This window comes from Toxotes jaculatrix, chromosome 11 (genome assembly GCF_017976425.1).
Source record: "Toxotes jaculatrix isolate fToxJac2 chromosome 11, fToxJac2.pri, whole genome shotgun sequence".
Taxonomy (NCBI): Eukaryota; Metazoa; Chordata; class Actinopteri; family Toxotidae; genus Toxotes; species Toxotes jaculatrix.
Window position 1 is genome coordinate 24,139,920 of NC_054404.1, and position 17,562 is coordinate 24,157,481.

Genomic DNA, 17,562 nt, shown 5'->3' on the forward strand with positions numbered 1-17,562 from the left:
ACCAGTCGGTTGGTCTCCCTGATCCCAGCTCCCTCTGAGTGGTCTCCTCTCCCTAAATACTAATGAGGGTCTGGATATCTTTTCTTGACCAACAAGCTTCAAGAGTTTCTCACTGGTCTTCATTCTAAAGTCTTGGTGGTCCTGGTCAATACAGCACCAGTAGTAAAATGTTGGTTCGACCAATCAAAATAAGCATCAAGTACCTTGAACTTCAGTGGTTTTAGTATGACCCTCTGAATAGTGCTGACATTTAGTTCTTTGCTTTTTTTAAATCACTTATTTCCTTATCATTTATAACAGCTACCTTCACATTTTGCTCTGCGTTTCCACATCAAAGTCGTCAGACAGAACGTGACTTTTTTTGGGGGGGGGGGGTGAAAGGCGTTTTAAAGACCCAAGTGGCGCATTGTTCCTTACAACAAAGAAACAAAGACTTTTTATATGAAACAAAGAACTCAGACCTCTGACACAAAGAAAAAAAAAAAAGGCAGACAGGTTCCTGTAGAGAGGGGAGAGAGCGTTTCAGTCGCACTGAGGAAATGCCTTAAAACTCTCTGGTGAACAATGGCTTTCCTTCCTGCCTGTCTATAATGGAAAAAACTGATAACAACAAAAAAAAAAGCTTGTGCTGAAATAGTCCCTGATTACTGAAAACAAATTGTCTTAACCCAGACCAGACAAAAATAGATCACTATTGTGTTGACATCCACTTCAGCACATCATTGTCTGCAGTCATCTTTGACAAGAGCGCACATCTGGATGAACAACGGATGCACAGTTATGAAGGCATCTATGTATGGCAGGTGAGCACACCTCCCTGCAGGTTTGAGCGCCGTAGCTCCACGATGAACTGGTTTTTGGTTATGTTGGTGTGTGACCAGCACATGCCTCTGTGTTTCAGATCTGATTCTGCAGCGAGGCTTTTCTTTGGGGGAGGTGGGGGGGGGGGGGGGTTGTGAATATTTAACTAGCCTTTGAATTATTGAACAGTAAGGAAGTATTCACAGTGCAGCGGTGCAGCTTCACATTTTAAGGATACACTCCAGTTCAGGACAACTTGCAGTAAACTCTCTCTCCTGTGCTGTCATCATTACACCAACACATTGTGTTAAAGCAGCACTGCGCTCACAGGGCTGCAGTTAGAACCGCCTCAGATATCAGCGGCCTCTCCCTCGGAGGACTCTCCGTCCTCACCGTTATTGGCACGAGACGGGGCTGAATTTACGTCTGCGTAACATTGGTGTGTTTGCTAGGTGGAGATGCATTATGTGTTTTTTCTGTGGCAGACTGTAAGCTGCAGACTAACTGAATAATGCAAATGGATCCTCACAGCATTTGGAATATCTCATCATCCTGCCGCAGAGCCAGTACTGTACCTCTAAACAGCCAGGTGGGGCCCTGCTCTGAGCAGTTTATTTTCCCTGTGTCTGCGTTTGCAGGCGAACCAGTGTCGTTCCAACAGTAAAGACATGTAGGTACTTCAGTTTTTATGTCTGTCTGTCTGTCTGTCTGTGTGTGTTAGGCCAACAAAAAGCTATATCAGTCAGCCAGACTATTCTTGTTCTCTTCACAAATGTTTCTCTCTTGTGAGGGGTCCCTGGCCCCCAACCATTCCAGTAAAACGTTCCCCCACATCATAACAGAGCCACCAGATCCCCTCACAGTAGAGGTCAAACATTCAGACCTGTACCGTTCTTAAGTTTAAGTTTTAAATTTAAGTTTATACTTTATTAATCCCTCAAGCTGGGGAAATTACTCTCTGCATTTTACCAACACCAAGTGAACGAAACACACACACAAGCATGCACATGCACTAGAGACGCTGTGGCAGGGGGCTGCCCTAGGAGGTAGATCGGTGCCTTGCTCAGGGGCACCGCCATGGTCGCAGAAGCGGGGGACACATCTCCTTCACCACCACCGTATCCATTGTGCTTGGTCGAGGAATCGAACCAGCAACCCTCCAATCTCCGGGCGGTCCAAAGTCCAACGCCGCACACTTAACTTGCTGCGCCACAGCCGCCCCCCTCTCCACAACACATGCTCTCGTCTTCTCATGGAGAACATGGTGAAGGACGACTCACTGACTTGAGTGAGGGCTTGAGGTCTCCACATGGTATCTCTGTAGCTGCTGAGACGGTGGTGTCCTGCTGCAGACACAATGCACCATGACCTCTGTATGGTAGACTCATGAACAGAGACGATATCCAGCTGGAAGACACTTCTAGGGAGAGTAGACCCAGAACTAAATCGTCTCCATTTAGAGACATTTTATCTATCTATGGAGTGATGAATATCTAAGCTCTGGCCACATTTTCAGAACTGCAGATAATTCCAAAGGCTTCGCTTTACGTTTCTCTTGCCACTGTACATAGCTGACGTGCCACAGCAACATATGAAACCAATTACCATCACACTGAAGACTCAGCATTTAGCTGCTGGACTCTTTCAGTGCGCTTTTAAGAGCAAAACTTGCAAAGTCCGGAGTGAGACAGTTGAAAAGATGTAATGGGTCAACAGAGTGAAAGATTTCACTCCTCAGTATCTGCCGAGAGAATAATCACGTGTCACAGCTCAGACTTCCTAACAATGTTTATTTTCCAAATAACTAGTGTTTCCTCCGTCCCTCTTTCCCTCCCTCTCTCCCTCCCACTTTCCCCAGCTCTCATCTGACGGCCTGGGAATAGCACCTCCCCCCCCCCCCCCCCCCCCCATCCTGTAACTCCCACTCCTCCACAGATCACCACCTCCACCACATGGCTCATGTCAGAAACATGACACAACGCTGAAAATGGCCTCCTGCTCCCATTTCCCTTCAACATTCCTTCTTAGTGAGGAAATCTGTATAGCTTTCCCTCCTTTTTCATCCTCCTCCCCTGAGTAGCAGCATTTTCCTACAAAAATATACGACATAAAAACTAAGGTAATATAATACAATGGAACAACAACAATAATATCCCATGTGATCAAGAAACAGACAGTTCTATTGAGAGAATATGATAATATAATGTAATAAGAACCATTGCTGCTCCCATCTCATTCACTCATCATTTAGCAGCATCACATTTGGAAGGCAAGGTATATCAAACCCTGATGCTAGCAGCCCACGTCCACAAAAAGTGAACCGAAAGGACATGTCCACCTTCTGAGGGTATAAGTGCCGCTCTTATTAAAAATGCACAAAGGACAAACTGAGCTTCTAGTTATTCGAAGTTGGCAGAGTTGCTTGTCTGCTCTCTGTCAATGAGCCATTTTGTTTCTCACTGCCCTAATTTTTCATTTCCAAGCATAAAATAAATCTGTGATTAAAACAAGAGAAGCAGCATGTGTGTGTGTGTGTGTGTGTGTGGTAAATCAGAATAAAAATAAGAATGGCCGTAAACCTGCAGGGTTAGTTAACTTGTCAACTTTCAACCCCCGCAGTGTTCAAAATGCTTAGCAAACATGTTTCCCACGATTCAGAGGGAGCGAGACCACACTGTATTACTGCTCCTAACTCCCTGTAACGCCTCAACTATCTGAATAAACATTTCGTGATGCGGTGTCATGCGGCAAAAAAAAAAAAAGTTGAACCTGGCCCAACTTATGCTGCAACACAACAGGACGTCATCTGGCGAGGTAGTGTGTTGGCCAGTCAAGTACAATGTGAACACACACACATGCTCGTTCATTCCTCCAGCTGGACTTGAACAACAACACACCAACATGGCCCCCCTCACGCTGTTTTACCACAGGGCGAATGTCTGCCTGAATACAACCTTACTGACACCGTTAGGTAAATGAAGTGCCTCCTGGTTTTTCTACCCAGCTCACTCAGACTGGAAGCTTAAACTCTTTCAGCTACAGCTGAACTTGGCAGGCTGTTTCCTGACGTCAGTTTTAATGTCCCGTACGTTTATTTAACTAGTCCCAACCCTCTGTCATTGCAGCAGCGCTGTGTTTAGATGTGAGTGGACAGTCAAGGATTGTCCTTTAAAGTCTAGCTTATGAGCTGAGTGGCGTTCCATGGGGTGCTTTGTCAGCTCCCTGCACTGGTCCATACTGCAGTCCTCAGAGATATAAGAAAATCCACCCGTAATCTGAATCTGGTGACGACAGGGAAAACGCTTCCTCAGCTAAGAGCCACACCTTACACTGTACTGAGACCAGCGACGATGACTCCATCTTTGGAGCCTAATGAGATTAGGAGCTATCCCTGCTGATATGGATGGCTAATATTAAAGCAAAAATGTTTGTTTACACAATGGACATTCTGGACAGATGTCTTAAAAGATGATGCTGCAAACTGACTCTGTGCAGTTAAGAGAGAGACAAAGACATGATTCAGCAGAGATGATCATAAAATGAACATGTATGATGTTAGATCTTTGCAGACAGTGATGATATTTCCTGACTTTTCTCTCAGCCTCATTTGGGCCCATGAAAGAAAGGCGTGGAAGCTGTATTGCCATGGCAACAAGCGCTGTACAACTGTCCTTGGCATTGACAGAGAAATGTATGGCCTGCGACGTTTTATTCAGCTGGAAATACATAACAACACAACTGTAGAGAGTGTGAGTTTAAGTCTCCTACAACAATAAGGCCAGTCCTCTTCTTTTACAGAATGCATGTGAAGGGAGGACAACAGCGAAAAGATGGGAAACAATAGTTAACGCCACACACTTAAACAGGCGAACCAGTCTCCAGTGACCACATGTGATCAGATGTCACTTCTCCACTCTAGGTGCAAATAAACATGAGTACGTATTTCCGCTCACACAGTGGACGTCAGTTGAGTAGGCGGTCTTTCGGTGTGGCCCAGGACACAATTGTGTTAATACTCCTGTAAGAAATGGACACGCGGCCCAGACCACCTCCAAACATGGTCTGAGTGACTGGATCTTAAATGCATCCTCAGTGAGTCTTGGGTGTGATCAGATCACCCAAGACACATGTTGATGCTAGGTCAAGGCCACACACACACACATACATCACTGGAATGTTAGCTCCAACAATAATATTTCTGGCTGTATCATCAGCATCATATTTGAAGTGCATCCACAATTCAACCCATTTTTTTCCCCAATGAAGGCCCTGCTGTTGCCATTGTGTTCATTTCCTGTCATGGTATGTTATCTGATGTTATTCAGTTGTAGCATTAAAGTGCATTCGCTAGCTAGGGCTAAATTAGTGCTAGCAGTGTGTTAATGGGTCTGCTCATTTGAATTCTGAAGGCCATTTGAATTACATCATTTTAAAAGTATATATATATATTATAATAATATGAATCTACTGTTGATGGGGCAGGTGATGTAAGTGACTGTTGTTGAAGAACTCTGGAGCAGAGACAAGCTGGTTAGTGCATCAAAAGGCTGCTCTCCGAGCAATGCATGCTTTTGCTAAACACGGCAACAAACCGTCACGGTGCAGCACAAGCCACTGGAAATAATGGATTTCAGAGCGCAGTGGTGCCATTGTAGCGTTGCGTATGAAAACTCTGTTAGTCAAGAAAGCACACCCTCTAAGAAAGACCCAAATTAGTTCCAGGAAGGTATTGGCAAAGAGTGCAGGGAAAAGTGCAAACATTCCTATTTGGCAAATCAAACTGGGCACAATACAGGTACAGACTACAAGCATCAAAGTTCACTTGCAAGTCGAAGGTGAGGTTAAAAAAAAAAGGGGGGGGGGGGGGGGGTAATTTATTGTTGGCTGTCTAAAAACAGGCCTGCTTTCCCTTCATTCTGACATGTGTGGAGCCAAAAGAGTTTCAGCCTGCACACCAACAAGAACAAGCTCATGAACAAAGGCCCTGTGTTGTCCTCAGTGCACTGCTGTAAAACTGCAAGATAAACACAAATTAAGCTGTGGAGTGCCCGAGTAAATTAATATTAGACAAGGAAACTCATTCATAAACAAACGACTAATCGGTTGAGCTCATTGTCACGCCCGATAACACATATAACATTTGGGCTGTGAGTGTTGTCATTTATCATGATTGTGCAACATCCCGTCACAAGTTAATGCAGTTTCATTTGACATCAAGAGCTTTACAGCGGCAGATCAGCAGAGTGATGCTGCATTCATGCCACTCAGCAATAATCAGTCATTCAAAGCAATCGCATCAAGAGTGTGATGTCCTAAGAAGGTGTAACCTACATTTATTCTCAATCTTGGCTTTTTTTATACTTAAACAAAGGTATTTTTTTCACAAGCTAAAGAAATGATGGGTGAAGGACAGACAGGACTACAGATGCTGGACCAAACCACATAGACAAACCACATAGCACTTCATCCATAGTTAAGATTTGTCTTAGTTTTAAAAAGTCAAAATCCATTTATTTGCAGAGTGTCTGAGGCAACTTCTGACTTTATTCCTCCACAAATTAGAAGTTTACCTTTCAGCAACATCTTCTAGCTTAGCCATATTAGCTTAGGGAGTCACACAGAGTCTGATATTTAGCTCTCATCCCTGCAGGACATCATCAGGTTGCAGTCTCTATGGTAAGGAAGTCATTTACATTACATAACCGGCGGGGGGGGGGGGGGTTGCCGAACATCCGAAAAGCTTCGTCCCAATGTCTCTTGTGAGGAAAGAACTTCAAACCAACCAAACTCCGTTTAATTTTTTACTAATTTCTTAAAATCTCGAACAGCTCCTCAAAGTTAGCTACTACGGCTCAAACGAACCATGTGTACAAGTGATTCACTTAACAGCATTGTTAAAATTAATGCATTTTAGGAATGACACACATGGCTCACTATCGCCCTCAGCAGTGGACTATGATGTGAAATCATCATGGAGAAAACCAGAAAAAATGTAGATATTTTTTAGATGAACACAGCTTTGAGTATTGAGTATATGCCGAATTGTACAGTATGAGTCTTTGCAAACGGTGTTACATAATAATTCGGAATTACTGTCTGTCTGTCCTTTGAGACAAGCGAGCAACCCTGAAATGAGAGAAATACCAATAGAGTTCGTTTGACTGTCATTACAGTGCGGCATGTCCTTGAGATAGAAGTGAAAACTTCGCATCCATAGAGCAGACAAGAATACATATACGCTTATAAAAACAACGGACATTTATGACAGTGATTCAAATACATCTCCGTGCATCAGCCCGTCCACACACCGGTGGCAGAGTCTTGGAGTTTGACGAAGACTGCGTTAACTGAGGACATGGTGCAGAGGTTTTTTTTTTTCTGCTGCATTGAGTCACAACTCCAGTGGGACGGGCCATGTGACCAAACTCTGCACCGATCTGGTGGAAAAACTACGCTGTATTTTTTCTCCACCTCACTATGAACCAGCGCGACACACCGAGTTGAGCCACTCAGTTAGAAAACACCAGCCAGAGCAATAAACTTTTAAATCAAGATGTTCTGTCTGCAGGGCGCTGCGCAGTGCTGTGCGGGGACGGTAGGCGAGGTCCTGTGCACTGCGGTTGCCCTTGGAAAGCCCAGGCATCGCTCCATAGCTCGTCCAGCCTCCCTGCACTGCAGTGGAGGTGCGGGAAAGACATTTTTGACTGAATTTGCGCCCGTAATGAAACAATACGCGGCGGCAGCAGCTTTTACTTTGACCGCGAACCTGAGAAATCTCACCGCAGTGCACGTGAACGCGTCCCGCAGACCACCACATCAAAGCACGACCTGCGTACGTGCGAGCGCGTTAGTACTAGCTACCAGAGATCAAACCCCGCTAAATTTACCAAACCCCCTCCCCCTGTTCTGAGGTTAGGAAACCAGCTTAGCCTACCTGTAATTATCTTCTCCGCCGCCGTCTGTTTCTCAGTCATCATATCCCGTAATTTCACCTCCTCCCGAGCCTTCTCTCCGATACAGCTACACCAAGCAATTTTCCTGGTTTACCGGGGGACACCGGGCCAAAGGAGAAAACAGTCAACCAAACACCTTCCACGCTGCTGATTCGGCGACACCCCCCCTCAACTTCACTTCACTTCGCCGCTTTCTCGTTCACGGAAAAGCATTTAAAAAAAAAAAAGCACATGAAACATTTGGGGTCCGGAGGTTCGGGTAGAAGTGTAGGAAAGGGGGGTGGTGGGGGGGTGGCTGGCAGTGAGTTCAGGCAGAGTAGATGTTGGACCCCAGACTACTGCTGCTGCTCTGTCCGCCCCTCCCATCACATTCGCGGCTGTCCTGGCTACGACTCCTGCTGCTGCTGCTGCTGCCCAGTCTGCGGCAGCTCTGCTTGGGACATCCGGTAGGGATGCTGTACTCCCCTCCGGTTAAACATGACTGAGTCCAGCTTTTGAAGGAGAACTTTATGAATAAATTATGAGCACGTGGAAGCTGGAGAAAAAGGAGAAAAAAGAAAATCAGTGACTGTGCTAAAATGTCAGTCAAGAATCTTTTCTTTTCTTTTTTTTTTTTTTTGATAATTAACCTGATTACCAGGACTGTATATGTCAGCTCCATTTGGGCTGAATGTGGATTTAAAGGGGCCAAATGGTTGCAGGCCTCCTTCATGATAGATGTGGACAAAGTGGCCATGTGGTGGAGCTGACTACTCTGTGTCCCAGGCACCACGTGACTGCTGAACTCCATCAAAGCTCCAGGCTCACTGCATGTCTTCAGTTGGGCCCTATTTTATTACCCAATCTTAGAAGAAGTCTTATCTAGTGCTTCTTCTATCCATCAGAGAACCAAATGACATGCATCAATTTACATCTACATCTACATCCAGATAAAGTTTATAAAGTCTTACGATGCTTTGTGACATTTCTGAGTTACCTGTGATTCTGAAATCACAGATCTCTGGAATCCAACACCTAGCAGCAACTAACAATACTGTTTGTCGTTTGACTGATTCAGCTTCTTCCTGGGTCGTGCTGCTTGAATTTACAGTTTCTGCTTAATTGAATTAGTTGCTTTGTGACAGGATTCAGTCACACACACATGCTGCTGTGCTCATCCTGCTGATGTCTTCTTCTGCTACAGTCACTGTACTATGTGTGAATCCAGCTTAAAGATTAAGTCATGGCTCCCCCCCCCCCCTCACTCTGTATTCAAAGTCAACACACATCGTGATTTGTTTTTCAGAAAACATGAATACATTTAAATATTATAGATTTCATTATTTTACACACAGTTCTCCACACTTCATCCTGACAGATTCAGTATCTGTGGGAAATGTTGGGCTCTCCACTTTGACTCATAATACATTGCAGTCGCTCTGAACAATAAGCCAGATATTTGGGGCATTTACTCGCAACACAACCACAATACTAAGATGTTAACGATGTTGTTAACTTTGAGATAAAAGTAATAGTTTAGAGAAAATGAGCCGTGACCTCAGGCTGGCTCATGTCAAACAGTCAGAATACACGTTGATGGGGCCTCGTCACCACCCAGCTGTGAGAAGCTCAGCCTCCTGCTGTTCCTGAGTGTTGCAACTGTGTGTTGAGAGACTCTTTAAACTCAGTGCTGATGCTTTTAAAAAAGGACACGCCGTCAGACCAAATGTATCCTACTATGAGACTTAAATTCAACCAAAAGCCTATTCAGCAACCTAAAACCTAACATTTACGGTGCAGCCCTTAGAAAAAGTCAGTGAACTCTTTGGAATGACCTGGTTTTCTGCATTAACTGGTCATTAAATGTGATCTGATCTTCATTTAACTGCTTAACCTGAGAACACACAAACAGTTACAAAGTTTTGTCTTCACTGAACATGCACATTCAACATTCACAATGCTGGTGGAAAAAGTAAATGAAGCCTTGGATCTAATAACTGGTTGAGCCTCCTTTGGCAGCAATAACCTCAAACCGGTTCTTCCAGTAGCTGCAGATCAGACCTGCACAATGTTCAGGAGGAATTCTGGAGCTGCTTCAGCTCAAAACACATTCTGAGGATGTCTGGTGTGAACGGCTCTCTCGAAGCTGCTCCACAAAGCCCCAAATCCTGATGCTCCCTCCACTGTACTGCACCATGGAGGATATAGTGCTGCCTGTTCTTCCCAAACAATCCAACCTTAGTTTCATCAGTCCACAAAACTATTTCTCTGTAGCTCTGAGCAAAGTTCAGACTCACATTTTTTTTTTCTTTCTTGTAGAGGAGCATCTTCTTCCATGGGGTCCTGTCATAGACGCTATGCTCCATGAGTTGTGTATGGTAGACTCATAAACACAGATCAGCTGCAGTTAAAAGTCTTTAGCTGTTGCTTCTTGGGTCTTTGTGCCTTTGGAATCAATCCTAGCAGGGCTTTCACGTTTAGGGAGAGCAGCCACAGTACTAAACCATCTTCATTTATACACAGTTTGTGGAACTGTGGACTGATGAATTACTAAAATCTATGGAGACACAAGAGGAACTTAGGCTTGGAGGACCTGAGTGCAGACACAGGCTTGTTTTGGATGTGCCGGTGAGGTAGGAAAGCCCTTTAAATCATAAACAGTGCAAAAAATAAATTTAAATTTAAATTAGAAAGCTAACAGAAAAGCAACAGCGCATATGCAATGGAAGGAACACATTCATTTTAATGAATCATCCAGAAATAGAAAATAAAGTAAAAACATACACAGTCTACCCTGTTTCCCAACAGGGTGTTTAGTAATGCCTCTTTTAATTTTCTTTTAAAACCAGGCAGTGAGGTCAAGCTGTTGACCAGGTGTAGGTTCCACAGTCGTACAACTCTATATTTAACAGAATACTGCCTCCTATTGGTAGGTCAGAAAGGGAGATGAAGATGATTTGATTGTTTCGTTTTTGTTTTTTTTTACAGAAACATTCTTGGAAACATTCTGGTAAATTTCTGTCCTGAACTCTCACCTTGTAAATTAAAATACATGTTTGGAGGATGTTTATGTCAAAACTGCATTTTGCAACAGTATTTGAATTATATAAAATAGAGATGCAAAAAAAAATGCATGCATGAAATTAGATTTTATTTTTTATATTTAGTGGTAATTTGTCAAGTTGAAACTCTTGATCCATTTTTCCCACAGTCTGATTATAAAAAGTTACTGAAACTAAATTCTGATCAAAGCTGCAAGCAGAGTTGACCACATGGTCACGCTTTGCGCTCACTGGTGTTAATGCAGTTTGGGCAAATTCAGCCAGTTCTAACATGTTCACAAATTGTTGTGAACTTTCAAGCATCCCAAGCCCCTCAAAATGCACTGCAGTTATATAGGGACTGAATGGCTCATAGTAACTGCCCACCATCCCACATTCCCACAGTACCCCCGACAAGATCCCCCCAAGGAACCTGGTCATAGTCCTTCTCCAAGTCCACAAAACACATGTAGCCTGGACAGGGTAAAGAGCTGGTGTCCACTGTTCCACAGCCAGGATGGAATCTGCATTGCTCCTCCTGAATCTGATGGTCAGTCCGAGCCTAAGTCTGAGCATAAGCTTTCTCCGGGAGGCTGAGCGGTGTGATACCCTGAAAATTTGAGCACACTCTCTGGTCCCTCTTTTTAAATATGGAAACCACCAACTTCAACGTCTACAGGTACTACCCAAGCCCAAGCCCAACAACATCCAGAACCCTCAGCACCTCAGTGCGAATCTCATCCACATCTGGTGTCCCATGGGCCAAGGCCCAGCCACCAAACTCTCACCTATGAAATCCTTTCCCATGTCTGGCTCCAGGAGGCGGCCCTGGTTTCCCCTTGTCTGGGCGACTTGGGCAATCATTGGGGTTCTGTGAATTGCTCTGAGTCTGACTCTCCACTGGGACCAGTTTGCCTTGGGAGACCCTACCAGTGGCTAATGATGACAACAACACAACTTGTATGATCACCAGGACACACAAACCCCTCCACCACATTACGGTTGCAGTTCTTGGAGGAGCATTTCAATTCAATTTCATTTATACAGCATCAAATCATAACTACAAATATAATCTCAAGGCACTTTACAGAGTAAGGGCAAGAAGACGTTACAATATTATAGAGAGAAGCCCAATGGTCCCCTCCATGAGCAAACAGTGCAGAGGAGAAACTCCCTTCTAACAGGAAGACAGAATTGACTATGGGTGGGCACCCATCAGCCTCAACCAGCTTGGCTGAGAGGAGGAAAGAAATGGGGAAGAGTAGGACAGAGAGAAGAGGGAGTTGTCCTTTCTTCTATGATTCTACTGTCTTATTTATATGGACTGCATCTATGTGGATCTTAGAGTTAGAGCAATGGCAAGCAAATTTAAGTTCTCTATCTTGTGTAATACACAAGGCAACAATTGTGTTTACAAGGCTATAAAAATAAATGTGCACATATATACACCTAGAATTAATTATTCAGGACAAAGGACATTGACCAATGAAGTGTTATATATTGCTTGTTATATATTTCCATCTCTATGTCTTCTGTCACAAATATATATTATTAGTAAAGGGAAGGAGCTATAACCACAAAGAGATGCAGCAGAGGATAATTTCGTCTGATCAGACTGTAGAGCTTCTGATTAAAAATATTATGACAGGGAGCCGAGTCTTGTGGTATGATATTATGTTATGTATCTTGGTATGGTTTTGAATATGCTATCACAAGTATTCCTGTTTAGAGACGTTTGAAGCTGTGAGATGTCAAGATGAGTGTGTGGAAAGAAAACACAAAGTTATTTCCATTGCAGTGAACCATCACTAACATTATCAACACTGTACCTAACTATCAGCTTAGTGCACATCGACATAAAACTTGCGATTGCACATCAAGTTATCATCGACATAGAAACATCTGCAGCAAAGTGAGCAAAGTCTAACAGTGCAACTGAAAGAGCAAGAATACAAAAAAAGCAAATTGTGACTGGAGACTGAACAGTATTTATGGGGGACAGGTTGCTGGCACACATGACATCGCTCCTCAACTTGACTGACAGACAGTCTGCTGCCAACAATTTGCTGAGTGAGCCAATTATATACCTCTACAGCCTGGAGCCAGCTCCAAGTGGGCAGGGTGTCTCCAAATAGGAAGAGCTTGTGGAAGTTCTTCTCAGGATGATCAAAGCTGCAAGGGGTGATTGATAAGTTTCTGGCCTAAGGTAGAAGGAAAAAGTATTTTTTCCAACATAGTCCTCCTACATTTAGCCACTTAGTCCAGTGGTCATGGAGCATGCGGATCCCTTCTTTGTAGCACTGTCGTCCAATTTCTCAGACAGTGCTGACTTCTAAATTTGAAGTTACCTGAACTCGTACTAGTTGATACTAGGTGTTGCTGGTAGTTGAATCAAGTCCTTTAGATGTGAATGTACCTGTGCAAAGTGGGCGGGACTTATTGAACATAGCGACACAATACAGAGCTGGTGAGCTGAAGAAGATTTGCCAGATGAAGAACAAACACACTCCTCCCATGTGACTCATCTGTGTTTTTCTCCCAGTTTTCTCTCTCTCTTCCTCTCTTCTCTCCCTAACTTAAATAAGAGTCAGCATCTCATTCAAAACATGGTCAATTATAATTTCAGAAGATGCCAGCAAAACTACAATAACAATGATCATAATAATAATAATAATAACTGGTTAAAGAACAATAACAATAGTTATTATTATTATTATTATTATTATTATTATTATTATATTATATTTTACTGCAAGTTGTATGACATCATCGCCCAATACAGAACCAATGACTTAAACATCACTTACTGTATCTGCCTGTTGCATTTGTATTAAGCATGAAGGCGTTACTGGCACCAGACCTTGGGGAAATCTGGAGCGGCAGCAAGGCTTACACAGGCTAGGTAACACTGTGTAACCTGTAGAAAATAGCCAACTATGGACCAAAGGAGGAGGACAAAAGTTAGTCTATCTCCTGCTAGCGCTCATTTATTGTTCAACTGCCATAGACACATTTGTGACCAAGCTTCAAAAGTAAAATGACCAACGATTCACATTACTGACAATAAATGACATTAAACATTCTTCTCTCAAATGCATATGTATAAATGTGTACATTGCTTATATGAAATGTAAACAGATGTATATGAAATTAATCATAATGCACCAGCATAAGATCACAAAATAATTCACCCATTGTGAAACATAAAGCTGGCTGAACTCGTGCTCCAAAATATGAAAACTCAAAACACACATTTCTATTACATACATGCACACACAAGGCTACTAATGCACAGTTACACTACACTGCCAAGCACAAACCCATTTACACGTTTTATTTTTTTTTACCTAGCACGCTCACTCACGCGCGCGCGCACATATACTTGAACAGCGGTCACAAAATGGCGTGGCGTACACACGAGGAGAAACGGCAACTGAAACTCTTAAAAACATTATCAACACATTAATTCTGAAGAACACCGAATGCCAATACATGGAGAAAAATACGCTTACAGAAACTTTAGAGTTACTAATTATCGTAAGGAAAGACCGGCAAGCGTACTGGAACAAAGCCAAAACTCGTTAACCCATATACACATCTTATAAACATCTCAAAATCATCTTATACGTTTCTCAACCCTTTATCCTACACGTACATACAATACTGAGCAATTAAAAAGTCAAATTTGTATTACCTGTGGACCACATGAGGAGGCCATGAGTTAGTCCACCTGGCTGGCGCTCATTATTGCTCACCTGCGCATGCGCAGAGCTCCTCAATACACCCAGTACTGCACCACACCGCCATCTCCTGGCGACATAGTGTAACTACCTTAGAGGTAGGTTTAAAAAAAAACTAAGCGACGTTTGTCTAACCTTCTACAAAGGCAGACACGTGCACAGACAGACAGGGGGCTTGAGTGTAGATGAAGTATGTAATGACTGTGAAAGGAGATAACTGGTAGAAAGCAAACTGTGAAGATAGGATTAAACTGAACCATATATTATTGTGAAAAGTTCATTTTGTATTGTCCTGTCGGCAAATATTGACAAATATTATTCGCACCATACTATTTTAGGTTGGTTGTCATGGTGTGTGGCCAACCCTCCCACCTGATGTCAGTATTACTATGGTGTTCCTAATAAAGCGCCCATTGTCTATTACATATCCCAGAAGTATTATCTATATTATCTAGCTGATGCAGATGTCACTGACTGTATTGGCTTGAAAGCACCTTTAAGTTTCATTTGTCCAATAACAGTGTAAATGATTAACATCAACATTTGGCTTATTAATACCTGTGATAGGACCCATTCACCAGTTTTTATCCATGCTGCTCAATCTGTGAAAACAGTATGTATAAAGTCTTCTGAGGCTCAGGAGGAGCTTGGTCACATCAAGAGAAAATAACCCTGATGATCAAATTTGGTGGAAAGATTCTATGCGCTGCATTATGGGAAATCCTGTTCCATTACTTGGGAGCTTGACCCATATACTAGAAAGGACTAACATTCAGGATATCTCTGCCTCTGTTTCTCTGATTTGACTATTTTTCTTTTGCAAGTCCCCAACTTTATGGAAGTGGAATACTCAATGGGTGAAGCTGAGTACATTTATATTTCTGTTGGTGGCTGGTTGCATCATGATGATCACCACCTGGTGTTCACAGTCTGCATTATTACTACTACACCAACAGAGATAAATGAAGTGAGCTTCTTTTCTGCTTATTTGTTTATACACCTGTAAAAGAGTGATGGTAGTAACAGGATATATTTGTTTCTGTTACTTTTTGTTATTATAAATTATAATGAAAGTTCAAATCTTCTTTCTTACACTGCACTTGTTTCAGTGCTCATCACGCTCAGTGTACTGTTACAGCATGACAGAAGTGAAGCTGCAGTACGCAGTGAGTATCACTAGAGGGTAGTACAAGTGTAGAAGTAGAAACTGGAGGAAGACTTCAGGTCTCAGGCCACAGTGAAATAATATAACACACACACACACACGCACATACATACAAACACATGGTTGTGTGTGTGTATTTATTTGGACTGAACTGCATCCTGAGCTGGTTTCAGTAATAATAATAATAACAACAACAACAACAACAACAACAACAACAACAATAATAATAATAATAATAACAATAATAATAATAATAATAATAACATTTTGTATGTAGGCCCCTTTTTTAGTTTCACCCAGAAGCAATGGCTTTTTTTTTTTTTTTAATAAAAGCAATACAATAATATTTGCAGAGGAGATCCTAATAGACTGTCGAATATTTCATCTGACACAAACATATTTAATTTAATTTTCAAAATAAGATTACAGTAAGCGTTACTCAGCCTGCTGATGTCTGAAGACTGCACTTGCTAGCTGGCACATCTACAATAAGAAGACGTGTGTTTTTTGTAAGCCAACACTTCTGAGACTTAGCGAGTTCTGACCCGTTTTAATGAAGTCATTCTCCTAAACGTGCTCAGAAAGGGGTTTCGCCGACAGGTCGGCTAATTCTTAGGGCTGAAACAAAAGAGCCGTGCATGACTCAAAACACTGCTGAGCACAGCCTGAGGATGTGCGCTGATTCTCTGAGCTGCCCTCGGCTCACTCTGCGCCTTCCAGAGAACAACAGCACAAGCTGTTTTTTCATCAGGCTGGTGTCAAAAACGAGGAACGCTGATCCCTGAGGAATTTACTCATCATCCTTTTAGGTTGGATACAAATCTATATGACTACAGTTCATCTTCAGCATCTCACGAAGCGGTGGCATCGCGCGCAGTAGGAGATTTTGACTGACAATTAAATTTTTAAAAAAATGAAATGTCCTCAATTAGGTTGACATTGTTACAGCTGAGGCACATGCAAAACAAAGCAAAGGTGTGTTTATGTGCTACAAAAATGACCCATGATACAAAAAGTTACACATTTATATGAAGACACGGGCTTTTGAGAGACACAAAAGAAATCACTTTAGGCCATCCTCATTTTCTTCTCTTTATTTTACACTACATTATCACTGTGACAGCTCACAGTGCAGCCTGAAGGCCTGTAGGTGTGTGTGGTACTGTCTGTCCTACTCAATAATCCTTTTAAATTGACCCCCCCGGTGTTTTTAGGGCATTTTTATGGTTTTATTTCATACAGCATCACAAAGAATATTCTTTAAATAACCCACTGGAAATGTATTTTAAGTGATTTGCTATGTCCTAGTATCCTTAAAATATTTATCACTGCACTGATTAATAAGAGAATAAAGCCATATGAAGGATTAGCCTGGTTGTGTTACATGGAAAAGAGTTTTTTATGTTTTTCTCCTGCATGACAATGTGATAAAATCCACCACTGTCCAGTAAAAACCATGTATCTTCCACATTTTGGTGAGAAATGTATTAAATTCATCTTAAGCCAAATGATGATTTAAAACTCCATTTGATTATCTGAAAAACACATTGTAAAGGGCTCATTTTGTTTGCTCACAAAAAGTTGATTGTTGGCTTTGGATGTGTGTGGTACTCACAGGCCACAGCAGCAGGTCAGGAGCATCAGACTCATGACAGTGGCAAGGAGAACCTCTTTTTTTTTTTTTTACGGAATCGAAATAGTGAAAATAAAAGAGAGTTAAGTTACAGCTTACTCTTTTTTAGCGTTTCTCCTCTGTTTTTTATTCACAAGTACATTAGTTGTAATGCTTCAGTGTCTGGTTCAGAGGTACATCTTTTACCATACATCGGTGTGTGTCTCTAGAACCACAAAGCGGACCACACATGCACAAGTCAGCAGTAACA

General features: G+C 42.4%; 1 protein-coding gene across 1 annotated transcript in view; it reads right to left on the reverse strand.

Annotated features, from left to right (window-relative positions):
- hspa12a (heat shock protein 12A) overlaps window positions 1-7,844 on the reverse strand; it is a 30,475-nt gene extending 22,631 nt beyond the window's left edge. The window contains exon 1 of the mRNA XM_041049968.1: window positions 7,736-7,844. Within this exon, the coding sequence (XP_040905902.1) occupies window positions 7,736-7,778 (43 nt within the window). The 5' untranslated portion in view covers window positions 7,779-7,844. The remainder of the gene's footprint in view (window positions 1-7,735) is intronic.
- Between the last annotated feature and the right edge of the window lie 9,718 nt (window positions 7,845-17,562).